Below are 25,166 nucleotides of genomic sequence, written 5' to 3'. Positions count from 1 at the left end.
TAGCACAGATAGGTGAGAGAATTCAGGAAAGAGCTGGAAATAACTTATTTTAGAAGTTAAGAGAAAACCACAAGAAAAACAAGGATATATTAGCCCAAAAGCTAATGCAGTGAAAGAAAGTTAAAAATTGAATAAAGGGTGAGGCGACTGGGTGGCTCAGTCAGTTAAGCATCCGGCTTCGGCTCAGGTCATGATCTCGTGGTTTGTGAGTTTGACCCCTGCGTTGGGCTCTGTGCTAACAGCTCAGAGCCTGGAGCCTGCTTCGGATTCTGTGTCTCCTCTCTCTGACCCTCCCATGCTCCTGCTCTTCTCTCTCTGTCTCTCAAATAAACATTAATTTTTTTTTTTAAATTGAATAAAGGGCAATTTTAAAGTAAATTAATAAATAATACATTTTAAAATAAAAGAAAAAAGATAAGCAAAGAAGATTAAAAGCATGTATAATAGAAGACACTGAATGACATAAGCAGTAGGCAGACAAAAATGCTAAAAAATTATAATTCAAGTATAATCTCTTAAAGCATAATGATTAGAAAATACATATTGAAAGATTACACTGCAAAAGTAGGAAAATAGGCTCATAATAGACATTAAGCACATTATTATAATGGTATTTTTTAAAAGTCAGTTATGGGGAAAGAAAATAGGATTATTATTAGCTTCTGACAGCAACTCTTTATGCCAGAAAATAATGTAGCACCATATTCAATATACTCAAGGAAAGAAAATGTGAGCTAGGGATTTTATATTCAGCAAAATTAGCCTTTTAACATAAAGACTACATAAAACCTGTTGATGCCACGTGTAAGAACTCAGGGAATATTGCTCCCATGAGCACTTCCTGCGGATTCTCCAATAGAATACACTTTGGACTCAAGAGGCATTTACATAAAAGCTGGGGTGACTTGAATCTATGTCTACTTTTAGCACTAAAAACAAATCATTGCTATAAGGAAGAGAGCAGTAATGCATATATATATTTTAGAACAAAGAAAAGGTAAGTATCAAAAATGGGGCAAGGCTTGGATTGAGGTTCTGGTGGCTGAAAACATGTATAAGACTGAGCATATGTATTAAAACCACCATTTCAGGACCAAAGGAAAACATGCCATCGAGAAGCATTTCTTCTTGAAGAATTGCTAGAAGTTCAGTAAAAATAGCAGGAGTCTTTAGCCTTCTTGCCTGGGGATCCTTCTATCCCCTTGCCCAGCATGGCCAGTGAGAAAGTAATTTTCGCTTTTTTTTTTTTTTTTTTTTTTTTTTTTTTTTAGTAATTTTCGCATTTTGGAGTTGGCTACAACAAACAGCAGCTTTTCTTCCAGAAGGGGCAGACTTAAGTTAGGTCTGAGCGTAAAGATCGTACGCTTTGTTAGTTAACAGGCACACACCTGGTAGGAAACAGAGAAAAACTGCAGCTTGGTTAGCTTGGGTTTGCAAATTCCATTTGGGGTGGGTAGTAGCCCAGAGAGACATTTAACATGGAGATTCTGGAAATTAGGGAGTCATAGAAGAGCTGAAAGCAGTTGTCTACCCATCCTGGGCTGCCTGGGAAAATGCACAGGTGAGTGAAGAGACTTCAGAGAGCCTACTGGAAAATAAAAGCCAAAGGAGACCCCATTACTATCTGCAACTTTGAATGCACCCTGTAACCACCCCTCTGCCCCTACCCAACATTTATATGTACAGGTGGAAGCCTGGTGGGCTGGAGGAATTTGAGCACAATTTTTGTCAAATTCATTGATGGACCAACCAAAGGACTTTGTCAATGCAAGGCAACTCTGTGGAAACCAAACTAAAGGCATAAGAATTATAATAAAAACTTGAGCAGGGATATCAAGAGGAAACCGATTTTATAATTTAAATATGGATAGTTACCAAAATTAAAAAAAAACACTTAAAAAACTTCACCAGATACGGAGTTCTCCCATTATTATTATTATTACTTTAATGTATAGTTTTCAACAAAAAAGAAGACACATGAAGAAAAAAGAAAAGTGTGATCTCTATTCAGGAAAAAAAGCAGCTGGTTGAAACTGATTCTGAATAGGTAGTACATTGGATTTAACAGACATTAAAGCAGCTCTTATAAGTATGCTCGTAGGATTAAAACAAAATATGATGAAAATGAGTCAATAAATAGGGAATCTTAGTGGAGAAATAGAAAACTACCAAATGAACCAAATAATTATTCTAGAGTTGAAATGTCAATAACAAAAATGATGAAAATTTTACTTGGGATTCTCAACAGCCAATTTGAGATGGCAGAAGAAAGAATCTGTATATTTGAGAGGCACCTGGGTGGCTCAGTTGGTTAAGTGTCCGACTCCTGATCTCGGTTCGGGTCATGATCTCGCAGTTCATGGGTTTGAGCCCCACATCTGGTTCTGCGTTGACAGCATGGAGCCTGCTTGGGATTCTGTCTCCCTCTCTCTGCCCCTCCCTCACTTGCTCTCTATCTCTCTCTCAGTATAAATAAAAATAAACATAAAAAAAAATCTGTGTATTTGAATATTGATTAATATCAGTGATCTAATCTGAAGAGCAGAGAGAAGGAGGATTGAAGGAGAAGGAGCTTCAGAGCCATAGAGGACAGTATAAAGTGTCCAATATGTATGCCGCGTGAGTCATAGAGAGATGAAAGAGAGTGGGACAGGACAAATATTTGAAGAAAAAATGGCCAAAAACTTCATATTTGACTTAAAAACTTTCCTCCAAATTATCTACACTTTCAGGAACTTTAAAACTCGAAAAAGGTAAACTCAAAGAGACACCCACCTAGGCATATTATACTCAAACCACTGGAAGCCAGAAACAAAGAGGAAATTATGCAAGCCACAATTGAAATCACTAAGAAAAACAAAACAAAACAAAACAAAGCTATCGCACGCAGAGACCAATAAAACAATTAATGGCTCACTTCTCACCAGAAACAAAGGAGATCAGAAGACATATTCAAAATGCTGAAAGAAAAAACAGCCCACTAAGAACGCTACATTCAGTGAAATTATCCTTCAAAATTAAAATGGAAAAAAACAAACAAAAAAAACACAAGATTCCTTGCAAGTAGATTGTCTTATGTGAAATTCTAAAGTAAGTTCTTTAGGCTGACAGGAAATGATACCAAACAGTAACTTCACTCCATGAGATGGAATGAAGACCATTGGAAATGGTAAGTGTGTGTGTGTGTGTGTGTGTGTGTGTGTGTGTGTGTGTGTGTATGGAGAGAGAGAGAGAGAGAGAGAGAGAGAGGGAGAGAGAAAGAGAGAGCGTGAGCAGCGGAGGGGCAGAGAGAGAGGGAGACGCAGAATCCAAAGATAGACTCCAGGCTCTGAGCTGTCAGCACAAAGCCCGACCTGGGGCTCAAACTCACGAACCATGAGATGGTGACCCAAACCGAAGTCAGACACTCACCTGACCAAGCCACCCAGGCGCCCCAGAACATGAAATTTTTTAAACCATTAATTGTTGCACTGTTCTCTTGGGTTTATCTTCGACAATAATAACAAAAGGAAGAGATAATATTGGAGGAAGTTGCAAAAAGAGAGAAAGCAAGAGAGAAACATAGAAACAGACACAAGAATGACCCTGACATTGAAGTTATCCAACAAGAATATTAAAATAACTCTTTAATATATTCAAGAATAAAGAAAAAGATGAAGAAAGTAAATGAAAAGATGGGCAATCTCATCAAAGAATTAAAAATCTACTCAAAACAATAACTAAAATATAGTATCAGAAATTAAGAACTAATTTGATTGGGTTGAAAACTTACTGGACATCACAAAAAATAAGATTTGTGAAATGCAATATAGGTCAATAGAAAATTTCTAAGCTGCAGAAAGGAAAAACAGAATAAATAGGAAAAAAGCATTAGAGATATATAAAAATATAAACTTGGGCACGGTTTTTTAATACTAGAAACCTAGCATCACAAATTTAAATGATAGTAAAAATCCATGCAAGTGTTAGAAGTAACATGAGTGAATTTGTATGTAATATGAGAATGGGGAAACTTTTTCCATAAAAGTAAGAATTAAGCTGATTTGGAAACAATATCACAAGCAAGGAAAGATAGTTGACAAACTCAGAAAATATTTGCAACTTACATCACAAAGGATTAAATAGATTTTATATATGGGACTCTCGTAACAAAAATAAGGATAATAATGGGCTGGAATTCATCAATATGTTTAAATTCATATGAATTCGTAATACTTAACACAGAATACTTCTTGGTCACCTTATAAGAATCCTAGTGAACCAACTCATTTTTAAATCTGATAAATAAAAGGAAAGAATCAAGTATCCTGCATTTCTGATACAATCTGTACATCCAATAAACAGCTGATTTGTGAGAGGAAATTTCTCTATAAGAAGACTTCATCCAAAAAATGAAAGAAGGATAGGATTAGAGCATCACTATTTATCAACCCATAATGAATTAATGGATCTAAGCAATACTTATCAGTGGCTGTTAACATCACACAACTAGACATTATGTGCCTCTGATGTAACTGTGCAACACCATCTACGAAGTTTTTGTGCCAAAAACAAAAAATAAAAACACAAATAGTGTGATCAAATCTCTATACCTAACTAGTGAAAGAGGGACATGGAGATACCATGGGACATAAGAGTAAAATCCAGGCTGTGGGTAATTTTACAGGATAAAGAGTCAAATTTACTTAACAAATATATTGGAAAAGAAAAATAATAAATATAAAATAATCTTCAGATTAAAAGACATTTTTCAAATGATTCCCAATACTTTATATGATTTATGTGAATCCTAATTTAAACAACCAAAATGTAAAAATAACAACTATGAGGCCAACTGGATATTTAATGGTCTTAAGAACTTACTAGTTATTTTTTTTTTTTTTTAATTTTTTTTTCAACATTTTTTATTTATTTTTGGGACAGAGAGAGACAGAGCATGAACGGGGGAGGGGCAGAGAGAGAGGGAGACACAGAATCGGAAACAGGCTCCAGGCTCCGAGCCATCAGCCCAGAGCCTGACGCGGGGCTCGAACTCACGGACCGCGAGATCGTGACCTGGCTGAAGTCGGACGCTTAACCGACTGCGCCACCCAGGCGCCCCCTTACTAGTAGTTTTTAATTCTGGTAGTGGTATCATGGCTTTATTTTATATATATGTGTATATATATTACAACATATATATCTTTTAAAGACTCATTCTAAAATAAGATTTTGGGGCACCTGGGTGGCTCAGTTGGTTGAGCATCTGACTCTTGATTCTGGCTCAGGTCATGATCTCACGGTTCTTAGGTTCAAGCCCCACGTCAGGCTCTGCACTGAAAGCATGGAGCCTGCTTGGAATTCTCTTTCTCCCTCTTTCTGTGCCCCTCCCTCTCTCTCCCTCTCTCAAAATAAATAAATAAACATTAAAAAAAAAATAAATACTATACCTTGGATTTTCCTTAATCTGGGAGGTGGCAGTTGCTAAGGGTTTAAATGAAACAAGATTGTCTGTGAGTTAATAATTGTTGAAGTTGCATGTTCAGTACATGGGAACTCATTATACTATTCTATATAATTTTGCATGTTTGAAATTTTCCACAATTAGAAGTTTTAAAATTTTTTGATGAATCATCTGAAATCATCATGAGTACTGCCAGCTACATATAACACACTTTGAGAAAAACTAAATAATCCCTCTTTCCCCAAATTCACTGCTATTATCCTCTAATTCAGGAAATGTAAAACTGTGTCCTGTGGGCTGAATCTGGTGGCTGTTTTTGTAAATAAAGTTCTACTAGAACACGGCCAGGCCCATTTTCTCACGTATTGTCTATAGGTGCTGTCATGCTATGGCAGAGTTGAACAATTCTGACGGGGCTATAGGGACAAAGCCTACAATATTTACTATCTGGTCCTTCAAGCTTGTCAACGCCCACTCAAATGTCCCAATCATCATCCATTATTCCTTGAAGATGCTGGTATCTGGATTGCAACACCCTTAGCCAGCCTAACCCCTTATATAATCCTGAGTGGTTTCAGTTACAGTGCCTTTGTCCTATCCGTTACCTGGCCTCTCAGTCCTGCCACTGCTACCTCCGCTGTCCCTACTCCACTTGTGCCATCCACTCCCCTGATCACATCTGGACCTTTTCTGCCATACATATTTGCTCCACCTACAAACTCACTAAGTCAAACTTGCAAACACCCCTGCTAGTCGTTTTGTGCAACTAACTTCATCTCAACTGTTCTCTCTCCTCATTGAGTCTTTTAATGAATTGATCTCTACTTTCTCCCAGTCCATCAGCTTTATTTCGTTTCCCTCATTATTGAGCTAAAATTCTATAGCCCATAATTTCAGCAATATTCTTGCTAATATCCCAAATCCCTTGGTTTGTCTCCCTTCCCCACTAATATACAAGAAATCCAACAATAGTGAATTACTACTATCTACTTTTTTTTAATGTTTACTTATTTATTTATTTAAAAATTTTTTAACGTTAACATTTACTTATTTTTGAGACAGAGAGAGACAGAGTGGGGGAGGGACAGAGAGAGAGAGGGAGACACAGAATTGGAAGCAGGCTCCAGGCTCTGAGCTGTCAGCCCCAAGCCCGACACGGGGGTTCAAACTCATGAACCACGAGGTCATGACCTGAGCCGAAGTCAGCTGCTTAACCGACTGAGCCACCCGGGCACCCCAGTTACTCATTTATTTTAACAGAGAGAGATTGAGTGCTCACACAAGCAGGGGAGGGGCAGAGAGAGACAGAGAGAGAGAGAGAGAGAGAGAGAGAGAGAATCCTAAGTAGGCTCCATGCTGTTACGACTCAAGGGCTCAAACCCATGAACTGCAAGATCATGACCTGAGCTGAAATCAAGAGTCAGATGCTTAACCAACTGAGCCACCCAGACACCCCTCTCCAATGATCTACTGTTGAATGCCCAGACCCAAGCAGCCAAACACTTGTCTTCACTACAATTTGTTACCATATTCAACTGAATGTTCAACCCTGACCAAAAATCCAAATACATTTACCTTGTGAACTCATTTTCCCTCTGTTCATAGATGGTATTTCAAACTCTCTCCAATCTCTTTCTGAAGCCTCCTCCCTCTCTCTACCTGAAGGTGACTTTGTTTCCTATTTTAGAGAAAATAGACGAGGGCAACGCCCTCCTCAAATGCACTTATCCCAATTTCCTTCCCTGCTGTTACAGTTTTTAAAACCGGTCCCTTTTTCCAATTTCTGGGTAGCTGTAGTACTGCTATTATAAATCCCACTGCCCCTATATTCTCCGAAACCTTAGTTTACTTATTGTACTTTCTCTATGGTGTATTTAACTACTCTCTTTCAACTTTGACTGGGCTTTGAAGCTTAGTCAAGCATCTTGCATTAATTAAAACCACCACCACTAACGCCACAACGCCAATGACAACCCTCATTTGGGCACGCATGCCCTTCTTCTGATCACTAACAAACTTCTTACAAGTTGTGTCAACATTTGTTGTCTCTGCCTCTTTGCCTCCTACTCACTCCTCTGCTCCCCACAGCCCGACTTCCATCTATCTTCCATGCCACAAAAACAGCTTCTGTTAAGGTGATCAATACCATCCTGTTCCTAAATACAATCCAATAACCACGCTGTCCTCTCAGAAACATCAGAATTGACAGCCTCTCCTTTCATGAAATGTTATCATTCTCGGTTTTTGTGAGCCAACTCCTCTCCTGATTTTACTGCTGCCTCTTCAGCCATTCTTCTGGAACCTTTAAAGATGTATCTTTCTTCGTCTCTCACTGTGGACTCTGCTGAAGGGCCACATTGCTTTTCTCCCTCAAATTTCTCTGCCTAAATGATTTCTTTCATTCCCCAAACTTCAGTTAGCACACACTCATATGCCTCACCAATTTGTATCTTCAACTTAAACCTCTCTTCTAGAACAGGAATTCTATCTATCTATCTATCTATCTATCATCTATCATCTATTTCCTCGAGATTTCCTGAATGTGTCAACTTCATGTCTAACTCAACATGTACAAAATCAAACTCAAAGCAATCTCTGCACAATCTGATTGTCTTCTAGTTTTTCCTAACACAGTGAGTAATTCCCCCATTTTTTCTGTTCCACATACTTGAAACAAAAAGCATCTCCTGACAATGCTTTTTATTCCTCATTCCACATGTACAATCCAACACCAAATCCTGTGGGGTGAATATCCTAAACTTACTTCTTTTTTTTTTTTTTTAATGTGTTTTTTTTTTTTTTTAAATATTTACTTATTTTGAGAGAGAGAGAGCAAGGGGGGCAGGGACAGAGAGGGAGGGAGAGAGAGAGTCCCAAGCAGGCTCCACACTATCAGCACAGAGTCCCACACTGGGCTCAACCTCATGAACTGGGCTCAACGATATCTGAACTGAGCAGATATCGAGCAAGAATTGGACACTTAACTGACTGAGCCATCCAGGCACCCCTCCTAAATATACTTCTAATTTGAACATTCCTCCCCATGTACCTCACTGCCACTCTACTCAATTACTAGCATGTCTCATTTAGATTTCTGCCCTGTCTTTTAACTGCTCTACATTATCCTCTGTATCTTTTTTCAATAAATTCTCTATACGTTTGCCACAATTAAAAAAACAAAATCAGGGGCGCCTGGGTGGCTCGGTCGGTTAAGCGGCCGACTTCAGTTCAGGTCACGATCTCGCGGTCCGTGAGTTCGAGCCCCGCGTCGGGCTCTGTGCTGACAGCTCAGAGCCCGGAGCCTGTTTCAGATTCTGTGTCTCCCTCTCTCTGACCCTCCCCCGTTCATGCTCTGTCTCTCTCTATCTCAAAAATAAATAAACGTTAAAAAAAAAATTAAAAAAAAAATCAAAACCACCATCTATCAGTTAGTTTCCACAGCTCTTAGGATAAAGATAAAACCTGACTGGACCTCTCAATCTCTCTAGCCTCATCTTCAACTGCTTCCCTTTCAATCCCTATGCTCAAGATATAATACCTTTTAAAACCCCCCACAATTGCACTATCTCCTTACTACCAGAGTCTTTATACATCCCATTTTCTGTAAAGCTGTGTTCCCCACATTGACCTGGTTAACTATGGCTCAAGCATCACTTCCCCAGGAAACCCTTCTTGATTTTCCTATTATATCCTCTCAAAACACTACTTTCTTACTGCAAGAACACATCTCACTGTTGCAATTTGACATTTTTTGGCTTATTTGGCTATTTTTTGTCTCTTTCCATTGAACTTCATGATTCTTGATGACAGTCATGTCTGTATTGTATTCCTGGTGCCTAGCACCTTAAGTACACAAAATATTTGTTGGATAAAGATTGAATACAAGAATTTAAGAAGAGTCAGCATTCAAGTTCAAGAACAAACTATGCTATAAAAACAGACACACAGGGGCACCTGGGTGGCTCAGTCGGTTAAGCATCCGACTCTTGGTTTCGGCACAGGTCATGATCTCAGAGTTTTGTGAGTTTAAGCCCTCCGGTCCAGCTTTGTGCTCACAGCATGGAGCCTGCTTGGGATTCTCTCTCCCTCTCTTCCCGCCCCTCCCCTACTTGTGCTTTCTTTTCAGAATAAATAAGCAAATTTCAAAGAAACTTTAAGACGGACACATAGGGGCGCCGGGTGGCTCAGTCGGTTGAGCGTCGGACTTCAGCTCAGGTCACGATCTCGCGGTCCATGAGTTCGAGCCCCGCATCGGGCTCTGGGCTAATGGCTCAGAGCCTGAAGCCTGCTTCTGATTCTGTGTCTCCCTCTCTCTCTGCCCCTCCCCCGTTCATGCTCTCTCTCTGTCTCAAAAATAAATAAACGTTAAAAAAAAAAATTAAAAAAAAAAAAGACGGACACATAGATCAATGAAACAGAGACCCTAAAATTAAACTCACATATATGATCAATTAACTTATAATAATATTATTATGAAAAGATCCAAGAATACACAATGGGGAAAGGACAGTCTTCTTAATAAGTGATATTGGGAAAGCTGGATAGCTGCAGATAGAAGAAACTGGACGCCTGTCTTAAACCATACATAAAGATCAAATCAAATGGACTAATTACTTGAACATAAGACCCCAAACCATAACTCTCCTAGAAGAAGACATAGGGGCAGTGGTTTTTTTGGCCTTGGCAATGATTTTTTAGATTTGACACCAAAAGCAAAGGCAAAAAAAGCAAAAATAAACAATGGGAGTGCATCAACCTAAAAAGCTTCTTAACAGAAAAGAAAAATATCAATAAAATGAAAAGGCAATGTATGGAATGGGAAAAATATTTATAAATCACGTTATCTGATAAGGGATTAATATCTAAAATATAAAAAAAAAACTCACACAACTCAACAACAACTAAACAAATAACCCAATTTAAAAATGGCCAGAGAAATTGAATAGACATTTTTCCAAATAAGATATCCAAGTGTCCCAAAGGCAAGGAAAAATTGCCCAACATCACTAAGCATCAGGGAAATGCCAGTAAAAACCACAATAAGATACCATCTCACACCTGTTAAAATGGCTATTACCAAAAAGATAGCAAGTATCAGAAAGGATATGCAGAAAAGGGAGCACTTGTACATTGTTGGCGGAAATGTAAAATTGGTGCAGCCACTCTGGAAAACAGTATGGAGGCTCCTCAGAACACTAAAAATAGAACTACCCTATGATCCAGCATTTCCACTTCTGGGTATATTTCTAAAAGGAATAAAATCATTATCTTAAAAAGATATACACATCTGCATGTTCATTGCAGCACTATTTTCAATAGCTAACACATAGAAACAGCCCAAGTGCGTCCTGATGGTTGAATGGATTAAGAAAATATTCTAATGTACAAGGAAATATCATTCATTCGTAAAAAAAAAAAAAAAAAAAAGAAGGAAATCCTGCCATCTGTGAAAACATGGATGGACGTTGAGGGCATTATACTATGTGGACAAAGAAAGACAACTACTGTATGATTTCATTTATAAGTGGAATCTTCAAAAACAGAACAAAATGAACTTATAGATACAGAGGACAGATTGGTGGTTGCTAAAGGCAGGGAGTGGGGGTGAAATAGGTGAAGGTGGTCAAAAGGTACAAACTTCCAGTTATAAGATAAATAAATTCTGGGGGTATAATGTACAGCATGGTGACTACAGTTAATAATAATGTACCATATGTTTGAAAGTTGCTAAGAGAGTAAATCTTAAAAGTTCTCATCACGGGAAAAATACATTCAACTGTGTGAGGTGATGGATATTAACTACACTTATTGTGATGATCGTTTCACTATACACATATACAGATAGCTACATAGATCGATCTATCTATATATCAAATCATCATGCCGGGGCACCTGGGTGGCTCAGTCGGTTGAGCGCCTGACTTCCTTTCAGGTCCTGATCTCGCGGTTCGTGGGTTCAAGCCCCGCGTCAGGCTCTGTGCTGACAGCTCAGAACCTGGAGCCTGCTTCAGATTCTGTGTCTCCCCCTCTCTCTGTCCCTCCCATGCTCATGCTCTGTCTCTCAATAATAAATAAATGTTAAAAAAATTTTTTAAATCATCATGTCATACACCTGAAACCAATACAATGTCTTATGTCAATTATAGTTCAGTAAAACTGGAAAAAAAATATCAGAGAACAAATTATGGACAAGGTAGTTAGACTCAGAGTATCAAGATTATATTATCAAGATATTATATTCTTTTACTGACAACAGAATAGAATATTTCTCTTATTAGATGCTATGTATTTCTTTTCTCACTCCTCCTCCTCCTTCTATTACCACTACTTCTTCTCCTCCTACTGTTTTCAGTCACAACATCAACAGCCCTCTAAGGCTTTTGTAGTGATCTGGAAAATTAAAATCATGTTGCACTTTGATAACAGAGCCCAGCAACTTCAGATTTTAAAACACGTCAAGCTCATACAATCTCAGGCACTGCGGGTCCAGCTGCATTCAAACTAGGAAACCTGGATTACTACAACCCAGGGCTTAACTCAGAAAACTGCATTTCTTGGGGTAAGTTGAAAGCTCACTTTGAAGAAAACCCTGTCAAGTGAAAGTGAAAAAGAAGCAAATGCTGAACGGTTTATTACATTTCTATACTTGTCCACAGCCTCGGAGCACTAACTCACACCAAGGAACAAAATCTTTTGACAAGAGAACAGAATCCCTTCTCAGCAACCCCCACCCCCCGCCCCCGCCCCAGGAACATAGGGACAGAATTTAGGCATATACTGTTTTGTGAACAGACAGGGCTCAGAATGGCTCAGAGCACAACGGAAAGGAAACAAGAGGTCCCAACTGCCTGTGGTCCCTCAGATTTTCATATTTAGATTCTTACACACCACTTCAATTCACCTTTGTTCACAAGCTTCGTAAGTGTTTTCACGTCGCGTGTGCTTTGCTTACCCAACTAGCTTGCAAACATCTCACAGGGATGTACGAGGGAAATGGCACAAATGGGAGAAGAAGTGAGTGAAGATCAAAGGAATAAAGGGGGAAAAGGTGTGTCCTTGGGTGGGGACTTGATAGGGCTTTCGAAAGGCAACTGCTTCATCTGAGTTAAGTGTCTGCCCCTTTGCTCTCTACCAGGCTTACATTTTTGGTCACTCTGTAATGAAGGATGGTTTTTCCTGTTCTGTTTTGCTCTTTTGTATGTTGCCCGCTTTGTACTCAATACACAGTAGCAGAACTATTTCTCTAACATTGAGGCCATTTTTCTTTTTCATCTGGTCCAGCTGACCAACAGCAAAGTTATCATCTGGGATATTTCCAACCACAAAGCATGTAGACATGGCTTCTACCTCTCCTGAGAGTTGCAGTTTTTAGTAGCTACAAACTTAGTTTCTTTGAATTGCCCTTTATTTCAAGGAACACACTTTCCTTAAAGGCAACACCACTCTCCTTTCTGGATAACATACTACCTCTTCTCCAGTGCTGTCCTCATGTTGAGGACATGTCCCCATATGACTTACTTCCTATAGGGTACATCAATCCATTGAGAATCAAGCCAATTCTCAATGGAGTAGACATTAGACCCACAGAGATGCAATAGTACAGTTCACAGATTTAGGCAAAAGGTACAAAATCTTAATCTAAAGCCAAGGTCAATGTGTACTTGGGCTAATGTATGTTCAATGTTCGGCTGGGTTCCAAATTACACAAATGCAAGAAGAGAGGGAGTAGGACCCATTATAAATAAGAACTGATAAATAGAGTTCACTCATTATCATTATTACTCTTCTTAATGAAAAATACCCTTTACCAAACTCTTCCAGTCTGGCAGGAAGTATGCTAAGTGCTTTACAGATGACCCCATTTAATCATCAAAATAATGGTACCTGTGAAGGAGGTACTATAACCATTCATGTTTCTTCTACAATAGAACAAAAGCTTAGAGACTTGAATAACTTGACAAAGATGATACTTCTTTTTTTTTTTTAATTTTTTTTTAATGTTTATTTATTTTTGAGACAGAGAGAGACAGAGCATGAACAGGGGAGGGTCAGAGAGAGGGAGACACAGAATCTGAAACAGGCTCCAGGCTCTGAGCTGTCAGCACAGAGCCCGACTCGGGGCTCGAACTCACTGACCGTGAGATCATGACCTGAGCCGAAGTCGGACGCTTAACCGACCGAGCCATCCAGGCGCCCCAAGATGATACTTCTAATAAATGACAGAGCCAGCATTCAAATCCAGGCTACCTGACTTCAAGGTATGGGCAGGTAGGCACTGTTCTACACAGGTCTCCTTGTTTCTCTTCATTCAACTCCACCCCACCCCGTCCCCAATTGAACTCAAGTATTTCTTTTTTCCTGGACAACAGCACTGGGAACAGGGCATTGTAAAGTAGTGGCAGAGGAGCTCCGCGTCTACAGGTGGACTGAATACCACCTTATCTCCTGATAAGGAAGAAGAGGAAGTGATGGGGGTAATAAATCCCTCCCTGCTGCCCGTCCTGGGCAGTTCCATGCCTCTTTTAGCACAGCCTTCAGGAGTTAATTTTTGTTGCTTTTTGCTTATATTATCAGGCCACTTTGCCCCTGAGTTAAAAACACTTCATTTCCAGCGCATGTTCCATTTGTTGGCTTTCATTTTCATTCTTTTCCATTAGTATAAATGGAAATCATTTACTATAGGACCAACTAATTTAGGGGTAGGCAATATTATCATTTTCCAGATGGGTTCAGAGAATGGACATGACGGTCCCCAGGTGAAATTTATTTCTGGCCAGAAAGGAGCTAGAACTTAAGCTTAGGATTCCTGCCTCCAAACGCAGCCCCCTAAAGCAAGTATGTGTGAATGCTACATGTGCAGCAGCCGCCTTTGTGCCTTTACCTGCCCTGTACTAAATATATCATATATCCAAAGCACCTTGCATAGTTTCCCCCACAAACCTCCTCTGCTCCCTTTCCCTTCAGTGAGTGGCAACCTCCCCGCCAGATGTCACCCTAAATTTTTCTCTCTCCCTCACTCATATTGCCCTCACTTTTATGCCCAAAGCACATAATTTGTTGTTTCTATGTCTACCCAAACTACCACTCTGTCTCCTCTGGGCCACGAGGACGGTCTCCTAGTTCACTCCCACCTTTCCCTTCTGGCCCACCTTCACCCCATTCTTATATTGAAGCCAGCAAAATCTTTTATGACCCAAGTATAGCCAGGCTATAAATGTCAGGCCATCCTTTTGTGGTGAATACTTCAATGTCTTCCTATGGCTCTTAGATAAAAATCAAACCCTTGAAACATTGCTGACAAGATCTGACACGATCCGGTCCTTGCCATATCTCCCACCTCATCTCTTAACCTCTGCACTGCAGTACTGCTGGCATTTTCCCATTTCTTTAAACACTATAAAGTCCCTTACACAAGCTGTAAGGGATCACTCAAAAACCTCCACATCCTAAATGGTATTAATGTCCACTCCTTCCTCAGACTTCAGAGCTCAGGTGTTGCTTTCTGAGGGTCAGTTTCCCTGCCGCGATTACGTGCTCTTTCACAAGACCATTGTAGTCCTTATCACTTATCACTTTTGCAATTTTACTTTTGTTTGTGGAATTATTTGGTTAATTCCGGTCTTCCTTTCCAAGCAATACCTCTTTCTGCTCAACTTCTGTGAACTTAGCACCACGTTTAGCATGTGGTTGGCTCAGAATACATACCTGTTGAATGAATGAGAGCTGAGTGAAAGCATGGGATTCTTTCCCTCTACCAGTTATGCTTACCATTTGTCTGAATGAGCAGGTTGTAGATTTTAGTCCGAACACCCTCTGGAAACAGAGTAAAGCTACACTCATACTTCCCGGAGAATGAAGAGGACACGTTCTTTAAGTGCAGGGTCCATTTTGACACATTTCTGGGAGTTTTTGTGAAAGTCACCAGTGATTCACAGGGACTGTCATTGGCACAGTGCAAGCCATATTGGGGATGATAAAGAGCAATCAGGTCCAACTTGTCAGTGACCTTGGACCATTGCATCTGTACCAACAAGTCTTTCTTCCATGTTTGGCAGGTCAAGTTGACATCAGAGCCAGGGAAAGCATAGATGTCTTCTTCATTGGATGCTTTTCCCCATACTCCTGAAAAGGGAACATGAGCCATCAGTTTACGTGATTCATGTGGAATGACTCTTATTTAAAAAGCTTGGTCACTTCGGTGAGGTGAGCAACTGAGGAATTTTTTTCTCTGGTTGCCTTAGGTAGAGGAGAGAGCTTGTGCGTGACCCTGACAGTAAAGCAGAGACTCAATGCAAATGAGGAGGCATTTGATTAAAGACGCTAGGGGAATATTGATCTCTTTGTCTGTTGGTCTGTCCAAAGAATAATTTAAGTTCTCTACCTGCGAATAAAATTAAGCCTATTTAGAACCTGAAGCCCACCAGCAAACATTATGACAGCTATCTTTGCAATGACTCTCATGGGCTGGTTTTGTTTTGTTTTGGTTTTGTTTGGTTTGATGAATCAACAGCTGCATATAACACACAAATAATATTTTCTGAAACTGAAAACATAACTGATACGTGTGTAGCTGTTTTAAAAATGTATGTTCTCCAGGGGCGCCTGGGTGGCTCAGTCGGTTAAGCGTCCGACTTCGGCTCAGGTCATGATCTCACGGTCCGTGAGTTCGAGCCCCGCGTCGGGCTCTCTGCTGACAGCTCAGAGCCTGGAGCCTGTTTCTGATTCTGTGTCTCCCTCTCTCTCTGACCCTCCCCCGTTCATGCTCTGTCTCTCTCTGTCTCAAAGATAAATAAACATTTAAAAAAAATAAATAAAAATAAAAATAAAAATGTATGTTCTCAAGAGGCTTTTAAATAGACTATTTAATCCTTCTCACATATCAAAGAATGATGTTGTTAACCCTCTACCAAAGACGAAACTGAGGCACAAGATGAGTAAGTGCTTTGTTTAAAGTCACACCTCACAGTAAAAGACTCTGAATTTGGTTGCCTAGAGTCTGTGCTCTTTCTGTAACCTTCATAACCTCCAAACTGCCTCCCAAATTGGTTGAGAAGACTAAGAAATTTGACTTTCAATATATGAAGATCAAAAGGACCTTTATTTTCATGCAGTTGGGGCTCCTGAGGGGAGAAAGAAAATACCTCAGGGTGTCCACTAAAGGTAAACTATGGTCAGGATCATCAATAATCAACACTTTGAAATACTAGACATAAAAGAAGAAGATTCTCTCCCATCAGCTCTCTGACCACATGGTATAAGGCACTTAAAATATGTTAAGCATTGAGCCTTTGACATGCCTTCAATAGTGGAGGCCTCCGTTTTAGCGTTAATGGAACACTGTTACAGGAATGATATACTATTATGACAGGTCCCACTGAAGCTCACAAAGGAAAAAGATAAAAAGATGACAAGCAATGGAGAAGAAACAAGGCTCTCTAAGGTACTTGACAAATGGGAATTATTACACTTTTATGGATTCAAAAGTTTGGGTAGGACAGAGGTTAGTACAGTTTAATGTCGTTCCCTGTAAGCTCTCTTTTGCCTGATAATACGACTCTGATCCTATCCACAGCACTGTATTCCAAAGTCTCCTTTGATTTAGAAATTCTTCTTAGGATCTTCGTTGCTGTATCTGTAAAGCACAGTTAATTCTTAAGACACTCAAGCTCACTATAATACTCCCATGCTATGGAATGCAGAACTCATCTTTCCTCGTGTTTTTTTTTTTTTTTTTTTTTTTTTTTTTTTTTTTTTAAATAGGCCCTGAAGACACGGGTTCCCACTGTCATAAGGACTCTCCTTTGTCTTCTGGGTCCTTACCTACACATGCCGCATTAAAATTCAACATATGTTCAACTCCCAAAGACGTTAGCTATTTGGAGGAGTAATGCTTGTTCCATACAAAAGAAACAGGATCCTTGAGAGAGAGAGAAAGATGAGCGAGGATCTCAGAGCACTGATGGCTTTGTGATTTTTTTTAGTATTCTGGAGTTGTTCTCACTACCATTTGGAGAGCATTTCATTTCCGAGAAGCACAATTTCCCAGTTACTCCAGAGGTCCTCTTCAGAAGGAAATGGGTGAAAATGTCTCAGAGCAGTGACACAAACTACTCATTCCCTTCTCGTTTTTAGTGTTTGTTAGTAATCATTTCTGGACTCTTAACATCTCTGCGAAAGCTGCCACTTAAATATGTAACTGAAAACCTTAGCAACGATCTGCCTTCAGTGATCAATGTCAGCCGCAGTCGCACGCATTTTAAATGAACAGAGGCCCCACTCACCCCGAAAGCAGCCGATCTGACAAGAAAGGACAAGTGGAAGCCTTACCCCTGACAAAATGTATCTGGATGATGGAACAGACAGCACAATATGTCCATTTTTTCTCCATCGTCTCCTGAAGGCCTCACGCCAGCATCTCCACGATCACAGAAGTCAATTGATGCCTTGAAGCAAACTCCAGCTACCCTGTTTGTGCAGAAAAACCCCAAACCTGCTGCACGCCTGGGTCTGTTTATCACTTGGCAAGACCCCAGGAAATGAAACGTAGACAGGAAAGTAATGTGGTTCAGAGCTAAGTATAACCTTCAACAGAACAATGTTGAAATTGTTCTCTAAAATTTTGTGTATCACCTTCGTTAAAAGACTTCTCAGGATCCAAAGATTCTCTCCTTCAGGATCTCTGTGTCAGTCAAGCTGCTTCTAAAATCCAAACAAAGGAAATCATGCAGAGCGACTCATAATGTGCTTTTTATACATTTCTTTTCAAGAGCACAAAGTCATTTAACAAATGTGAGCTTAGTGTCTTTCATATCCATTTTTCTGCTCAATTTTAAATTGTCACCCCTATTTCAGGAAAACCTTCATTTTCTGGGGGGGGGGGGGGTGGAGAGGAAGGAGGGTTCCTTTTCTACCCCCATCTGGGCGAGGCTGGAGGTCAGGCAGAGAAGCTTCCCACCCAGCTGGCTGGAGGGCGTTTTTTGCTGAGAGCAGAAGAACTTGCCCGTGCCTCAGCCAAAAACCAGAAAGAGCAAGGCGGAAACAATCTGAATCCAATGGCAAAGAATCTCCTATCTCAGCCAGCAACCACGCCTGTGATATCTGCCCAGCTGCCTCCATTTACAGAAGACAGACTGGGGTTCAGGGAAGGGTCCTAGTATATGATGACTTCCCTGCCGGATATGATGCCAGATATTGGTTTTCCAGCTGGAGATAAAATAGGCCTTCCAGACTCAAGAAAACATGCATTAGGCTGAGGACTACAGCATAAAGTTGATGAACAAAGAGTAAAAATGAATAAATATATGTGTTTACATATAACCATATGAACAACTGGTGAAGTATTCTGTGACTCTAATTTTACTAACACAATAAAGGCATCAGCCAGCAAGCCTGAAGACAAACAAGAAGGCTGAGCTGTGTTCCTGAGGTGGTTACTCTTTACCGGGAGAGAATTCTGGCCAGGTTGTCATCATGTATATTGCCATCGTGTACCGTGGCATCATGGTGTACTGATCTACCTTGTATATACTGATCTGTCCCTCTGCAAGGACTTGGGAGTAATATGGATGATGCTAAGATATAAGGCATCACCTCTGCCATTGAGGAGTCCAGAATGTAACCGGGGGAACAGAGATGTGCATGTGGTTAAACAAGGGCTACTGTCCCCCAGGATGTCCAGGCTCCCCTCTACACCACCACTGCAAACAGTTGCCATGACGACCGTCATCCGAATTCATCACTACAAAGCTAATGATGTTTCTTGTAAAGGCCAGAGGATGGAGTTACTTATTTCCTAGCCCAGTGCTCCCCAGACCTTTATTCCCATCCCCATTCCCATCTCCACACTTAGTTTCAGGGGTGTGACCTGGAGGGGCGAGGTCAGGTGGTGCTGACAGGGATGTTTTCAGGGAGGCTGCAGACTGCAGAGACTTTGACCGAAAGTCAGGAGGTATCACTGTTCTCAGTGCCTTCATCTCCCCCCCTTTACCTCTGCCTTCCTATCTTCCCCTTTACCCCTGGACATTCTAGTAAATAACAGCGATGGACTACAGTGGCAAACATGGGCTAAGAAGATCTGGACCTGCAGGTGGTGTTCCCATTACAAGCCTGGGGAGGGATTTAGGTTATCTCACTCCACCTGTCATATTATCAGGAATTACCTACATGAAATCAATAAAAATCTAAACTTACTGAATTCTCTAAAAACAATCTGTCCTCTCGAAGCATTTCGTGGTCTCCTGTCTCCTATTGCTTTAAACTAAAACACCTTTTCAGGAAAAAAAAAATCCCTCAAATTCAGAAAAAAAGGGAAAAGATCTCTTATTTTCCAGAGCTACAGATGGAGTCCTTGCCTCTCACTGGGGTTGGGCTGCCCAAGGCACCCGTGCAGAGGCCGCTGGGCAGACTGGCCCTCTCTGGGTGTCGTTCAGGGCTATAGACACCTCGGTGGCCCAGAGTCTTCTGATTTGACTAGTTTCCTTTGGGATTCACTCAGGCTCTAAGAGAAGAAAAATTTCAGATGCCCACAGAATGTTAATTGAACGGATGTGGTGTCCTACAGCTGTGAGACCCAAGCAGCAGCCCCTCCATGACAGTGTGCATGCAGCAGGTGGCAGCAGCGCCCCGCACACGGGCGCCGCTCTCCCAGGTGATGGGAACTGCCCCCACTGCGTTTCAATCCCAGTAATATTTTCTAAAGGCCCATGCAGCATGGGGACAGGCGTTCTCTACACTTAAAAATAACTCTTCAGTGGAAGTCATGAAAATCTCTATTATCCTCCCTGCTCGACCAAATCCCAATTGCACAGCGTTTCTCCTGCCTTAGATGATAGTCTGCTGCTTGTGAAGAGAAAACAGAGGCAGTCAGTTCCACATACAAAAAGAAATCTTGAACTTCTTGAACTTCAGAGGCAAATTCAATTATTTACAAAGAGAAGCAGGGGCACGTATTATTTCTGCTAGAGGCAAGCTGTCATTGTGTGTTTTTAGCAAACTTTTTAAATGCTCCATTTAAACGCCCTCAATGAGAAAAGGACATTTTCAGAAATAGGAAGTTGAGCAAAGGCACACTTACCTCTGTGGTTTGCATAGAGGTTAGCTCAAATATTACTGATGTGTCTTAGATTTTATTCTTAATTATTATATATAAAAATTAAAATGTAGACTGTTCTATCTTTGCACATGTTTCTCTCCCAAAATGCTTAGAAAACATGCTGTTTAATGTTTCAAATAACTGAGAAATACTCATTCATTGAGTGCCAACTCTTAAGAGATTACTGAAGAGGCACAGTTTTAAGTGATTTTAAAATGCAAATGATAAAACACAGCTCTTGCTCTTAAGGCATTTGCTATTTTGCTGGAGAGAAACATCCGCGCACACCACAAAGGAGTCAAGAAACATAAGACATAGAACTGAATGAGTAAGTAGCCCAGGATTTTAGGAAAGGAAGAGGAGGGATCAAGTAAGCTAGGAACATTTTAAGTGTGGAAATCACTGTGGAAATGTGAAGCTGGCTTCACATTGTAAGGGCGAGTCTGGTGGAAACCACAAGATAAGTCATTCCAAGCAGAGCAAACAGAAGAGCCAACAGTTGGAATTGTTGAAGTTCAAGGCCAACTCTGAGTCAGTTGTGATCATGGAACAGAGGCTTTATTGAGGGGCTTTGGGTCAGACAAAGCTGTTCAAAGAGTGAGATTAGATTATGGAGGGCTTTGAATTCTGAGCTATAGATTTTGTTCTTCCTGTTAGAGAGAGTTACAGATTTTTCAAGAGAAGAGTGACATATATAAAGTAACATTTTAGAAAGATGAATCAGGTGGGCTTGTGAATAACAGTAAGGGGGGAAAAGAGGGTTAAGAGCTGTTAGGGGTCTTATATTTCCCTAAGCAGTGGAGGGCAAGAGGCTGCTGATTGGTTATGGCAGTGTGACGGGTGGTGGGGGGGTGGAGAGGCGGTGGACATTACAAAGAAAGAGGAAGTAAGGCTTGGTGTCCCATTGAACATGCAATAAAAATCTGCTCTCAAGTTTCATGCATCAGAATGTGGAGAAAAAAACAACTCTAATAGATGTAAGGGCTGTAAAATGATGTGAAAGTATAATGGATTAATTCAATATCCCTGCTGGAAGAGCCACTCTACCCTCGGGGCAGTGGGCAAGGGGTCACTGAACTTTGGACAGAAAGTGAGGGATAGCCTATTAGGGTACAGGTAGAAAGGCCTCGCCTTCACGAGAATCAAGTTCCTCTTTTGGTTTTCACTTGGATTTTATGAGTTTTAAGAATTACCATCTAAAGGGAGAGAAAGAATATCATGGCACTTTCATAACATATAGCAATCTATTTTATCATTGTCCTCTCCACCATGCTCAACTCTCTCCATTAAAGACTGATTCTAATGTAATGCATTTTGCCAATGACAACATCAATATCTGCTCATTGCCAGAAAACATTTTAAAAGGTTAACAAAGAAAATAAATATCAGCTGGAATCCTAACCACCCACAGGCAATCAGTACTTAAATTTTGTCTTATATCTTTCTGGATTTTTACATAAATATGTATATAGGAAGAAAATGAATTTTTACTATCTTTACTATATGCACTCTACCCTGTCCCTTTTGTTTTACTTCATAATATAATGTAGACACACATGGTAATGAAACGAAGATAAACTTCCTTCCTTTAAAATAGTTGCATGGTAGTTTATTGTATAGACATACAAAAAAATCTTTAAGTAAGATAAGTATAAAATTTCTACTAATGTTTTACTTTAAGAAATAGAATTTAAAAATTCAGTGGAATAATTATAGTTAGTGATCTCTGAATATTTTTCAATGGTAAGCTAAAATAAACAATGAGAGAAAGAGCAACAGACAGAAGGGAGAGAGAGCTTGATTTTGCCAAAGCCCTGGGAAGCTAATGCTGGCTCACTAATCACTCAATAAAGTTGACTTTTGCAGCAATACATTTTAAAAACTATTAGTATTTCTAGGATTAACATAGAATAGAAGAAATCTTTTAGATGATGTTCTACCCAGATTCAAAACATTGAAATGTCTCTTCACACGCAATGGAGAAAAAAGTACCACCTGAAAAACTGAGAAGTTTTGCAATTGATTTTAGAACTTAAAAAAGATAGTATGGAACTAAATCACATACTGTGATTCTTTGGTAGACTCCTACAAATATATTTTGACCACACTGTATTTTTAAAACTATAGATCACATACAGATATTGTTTCTTTTTTTTTTAAGTTTATTTATTTATTTTGAGAGAGATAGAGCATAAGTGGAGGAGGGGCAGAGAGAGAGAGGGAGAGAGAGAATCCCAAGCAGGCTCTGCACTACCAGCACAGAGCCTGAGACGGGGCTCGAACTCACAAAACCAAGAGATCACAACCTGAGTGGAAACTGAGAGTCCGACGCTTAACTGATTGAGCTACCCAGGTGCTCCTGTGTTTCTATACTTGGTAAAAAGAATAGACTAAGTAAAACTGGATATAACCATTAGCCAGTAATCCCCCCCACCAATCAGAGCCAGCAAGTGAGAGAGGAAGGGATACAGAGGCCACATTGATATTTGCTGCTTTATGTAATTGTGTGGCTCAATACAACCTTAATTAGGTAGTGTTACCAGGAAATAGCAGATTGTGATTAATAGCATTTCCTGGGTAATTGAGAGTTAAATCACATTCTTTTCTTGGGGGAAGAAGAACTATAATGGGAAGGCTCGTTGAGTGGGATAGAAAGTCCTCATTGCTGAACAACTTTTAAAAAGGTATTATTTCGCATTTCTAGCTCAATGATAACCTTGGAATGAACATTATTTCACTTTATTTGGTGATTGAGGATCTTTTTTTTTAATTAAAAAAAATTAATGTTTATTTATTCTTGAGAGACAGAGAGAGACAGAGAGAACGAGCAGGGGAGGGGCAGATAGAGACAAAGACACAGAATCTGAAGCAGGCTCCAGGCTCTGAGCTGTCAGTACACAGCCTGATGTGGGGCTCGAACCCATGAACCATGAGATCATGACCAGAACCAAAGTCATATGCTTAAGCAACTGAGCCACTCAGGTACCCCAGTGATTGAGGATCTTACAGAGACCACAAATATTGTTCTGAACCTGAGACCCTATCTAAGAATATAGAGGGTAGTTATAAATAAAAATATACTCCCCTTCTCCAAAAAAGAAGTCTAACTTATTAAAAATTTGTCTGCTTTGTGGAAGAATCAAAAACAGAGACACGTGCATACCCCAACACGAAATTTGTCTGCTTTGTGGAAGAATCAAAAACAGAGACACGTGCATACCCCAACACGAAGACTGTCTATTTTCTGCCAAAATCTATAGAATGTTGGAGCTACAAGGGACTGTAGCAATTATATAGTATAGGTAGAGTCCTTCATATTAAAGATGAAGAAACTGAGGCTCCAGAGGTAAGTGTCTTGGCCAAGGTCAAAGAGTTTGTTGAAAAGAACCCTGTACTACTTGTTACACTGAGGTAATGAGTCATACCTCACACTATTAAACTATTCAGTTTAGTATGCTTAACAGTTAAAACCAACCATTCTTCAAATTAAAATGCAAATTGCCTCCAATATCTTTACAAGTAAGAAACAATCTAGAAATCATTTGCTTTCTTTTAATTCCCTTGACATTTCTCTTGACTCACCTGCTCCTGTATATCCCAGAGGAAACAACAGTGAGCAATTTATATGTCTGAATGTACACACACACACACACACGCACACATTTGTTTGAGAAGTTTCTGTTTGTGTATTTATTTGTTTGCTTGCTTGCTTTTCAGTTTAATTTCCTGGAGGAATTCTGACCAACTCTCTGGGCAATGCCAAACAGGCAATTTTTAAATCGAAGACAGTGAATTAACTTCACCTGGTATTATGTAACGCATCGATTTGATTTTATTGCCACTGTTCTTTCACCACTTATTATGTATTTTCCTCTTTCATTTTGCTCAGAGAGGGCACAATAGGTCTCCTATTTACTTCTCCAAACACTTCTTTTTCTTGGGGGCCTCTCTGTCCTCCACCCACACAGTTTGGTAGACGAGGAAGCTGCTCTAATTACCCAGCACCCAGCCGGGAAGACCACACTTCTAGAACTAGATGATCATGCAAACAAATGAACAACAGAAAACAGTGTGTGTGGAGAGTCCTCTGAAGCAAACAGAAGATCCTCAAAGCGTTATTTTTTCTAAAACAGTCATGCCTTGTCACTTCTGAGAAGGTAGAAAAGCTTTTCTTCTCTCTCTTTTCCCCTAAAACTTAATCATGCCTTTTTGCTTTTGAGAATGTTAGAATCTACTTGGAATTACCAGCATTTGTATAATTTTCACACTCTAACAATTGTTATAGGGCCCTGGAACTTCAGAATAATCAACCCCTTACTTTATAAATAAGGAATCTGGGGCCCAGTGAAGGGAAATGATGAACCTAAAGGGGTTCTGTGCCTAAAGGCACAGAGTTATGTCTTCCATAAATACTGAACTCAAAGGCATGGTTTAACTTGGGCCACTTCCCCCACCCCCATACAGATTATATCATGAATATTGCTATTTACCTGACCCTATTTACACGGTTCTGTGGTTTAAAGCACCACAGAACCAGACTGAGTTGTTAACTAGGCCTCCCCAGCAAAGAGATTCACCCCCACATACCAGTCTCCCAACACAGGTAACTCAAATATGTGTCTTTGTGACATA

At 40.0% G+C, this 25,166-nt stretch overlaps 1 protein-coding gene across 9 annotated transcripts in view; it reads right to left on the bottom strand.

The window, feature by feature from the left end:
* Positions 1-18,172, bottom strand: part of CD96 (CD96 molecule) — a 96,036-nt gene extending 77,864 nt beyond the window's left edge. For 3 of the 9 annotated variants that reach the window (XM_019448300.2, XM_019448301.2, XM_019448299.2), the window contains exons 1-2: positions 17,771-18,046; positions 15,212-15,565 (exon numbers count right to left, since the gene is read on the bottom strand). In XM_019448300.2, coding sequence (XP_019303845.2) covers positions 15,212-15,565; positions 17,771-17,831 — 415 coding nt within the window. In that variant the 5' untranslated portion in view covers positions 17,832-18,046. Of the gene's footprint in view, positions 1-15,211; positions 15,566-17,770; positions 18,048-18,073 lie in introns of those variants that run through there. The other 6 variants (XM_019448296.2, XM_019448298.2, XM_019448302.2 and 3 more) reach the window with 4 other exon arrangements.
* Positions 18,173-25,166: the final 6,994 nt, after the last annotated feature.

Source organism: Panthera pardus, unplaced genomic scaffold, assembly GCF_024362965.1.
Source record: "Panthera pardus isolate Hobbes unplaced genomic scaffold, ASM2436296v1 HiC_scaffold_16, whole genome shotgun sequence".
NCBI classification, from domain to species: Eukaryota; Metazoa; Chordata; class Mammalia; order Carnivora; family Felidae; genus Panthera; species Panthera pardus.
The sequence above is the reverse complement of the archived record's forward strand: the minus strand, read 5'-3'. Positions and strand labels throughout refer to the sequence as shown.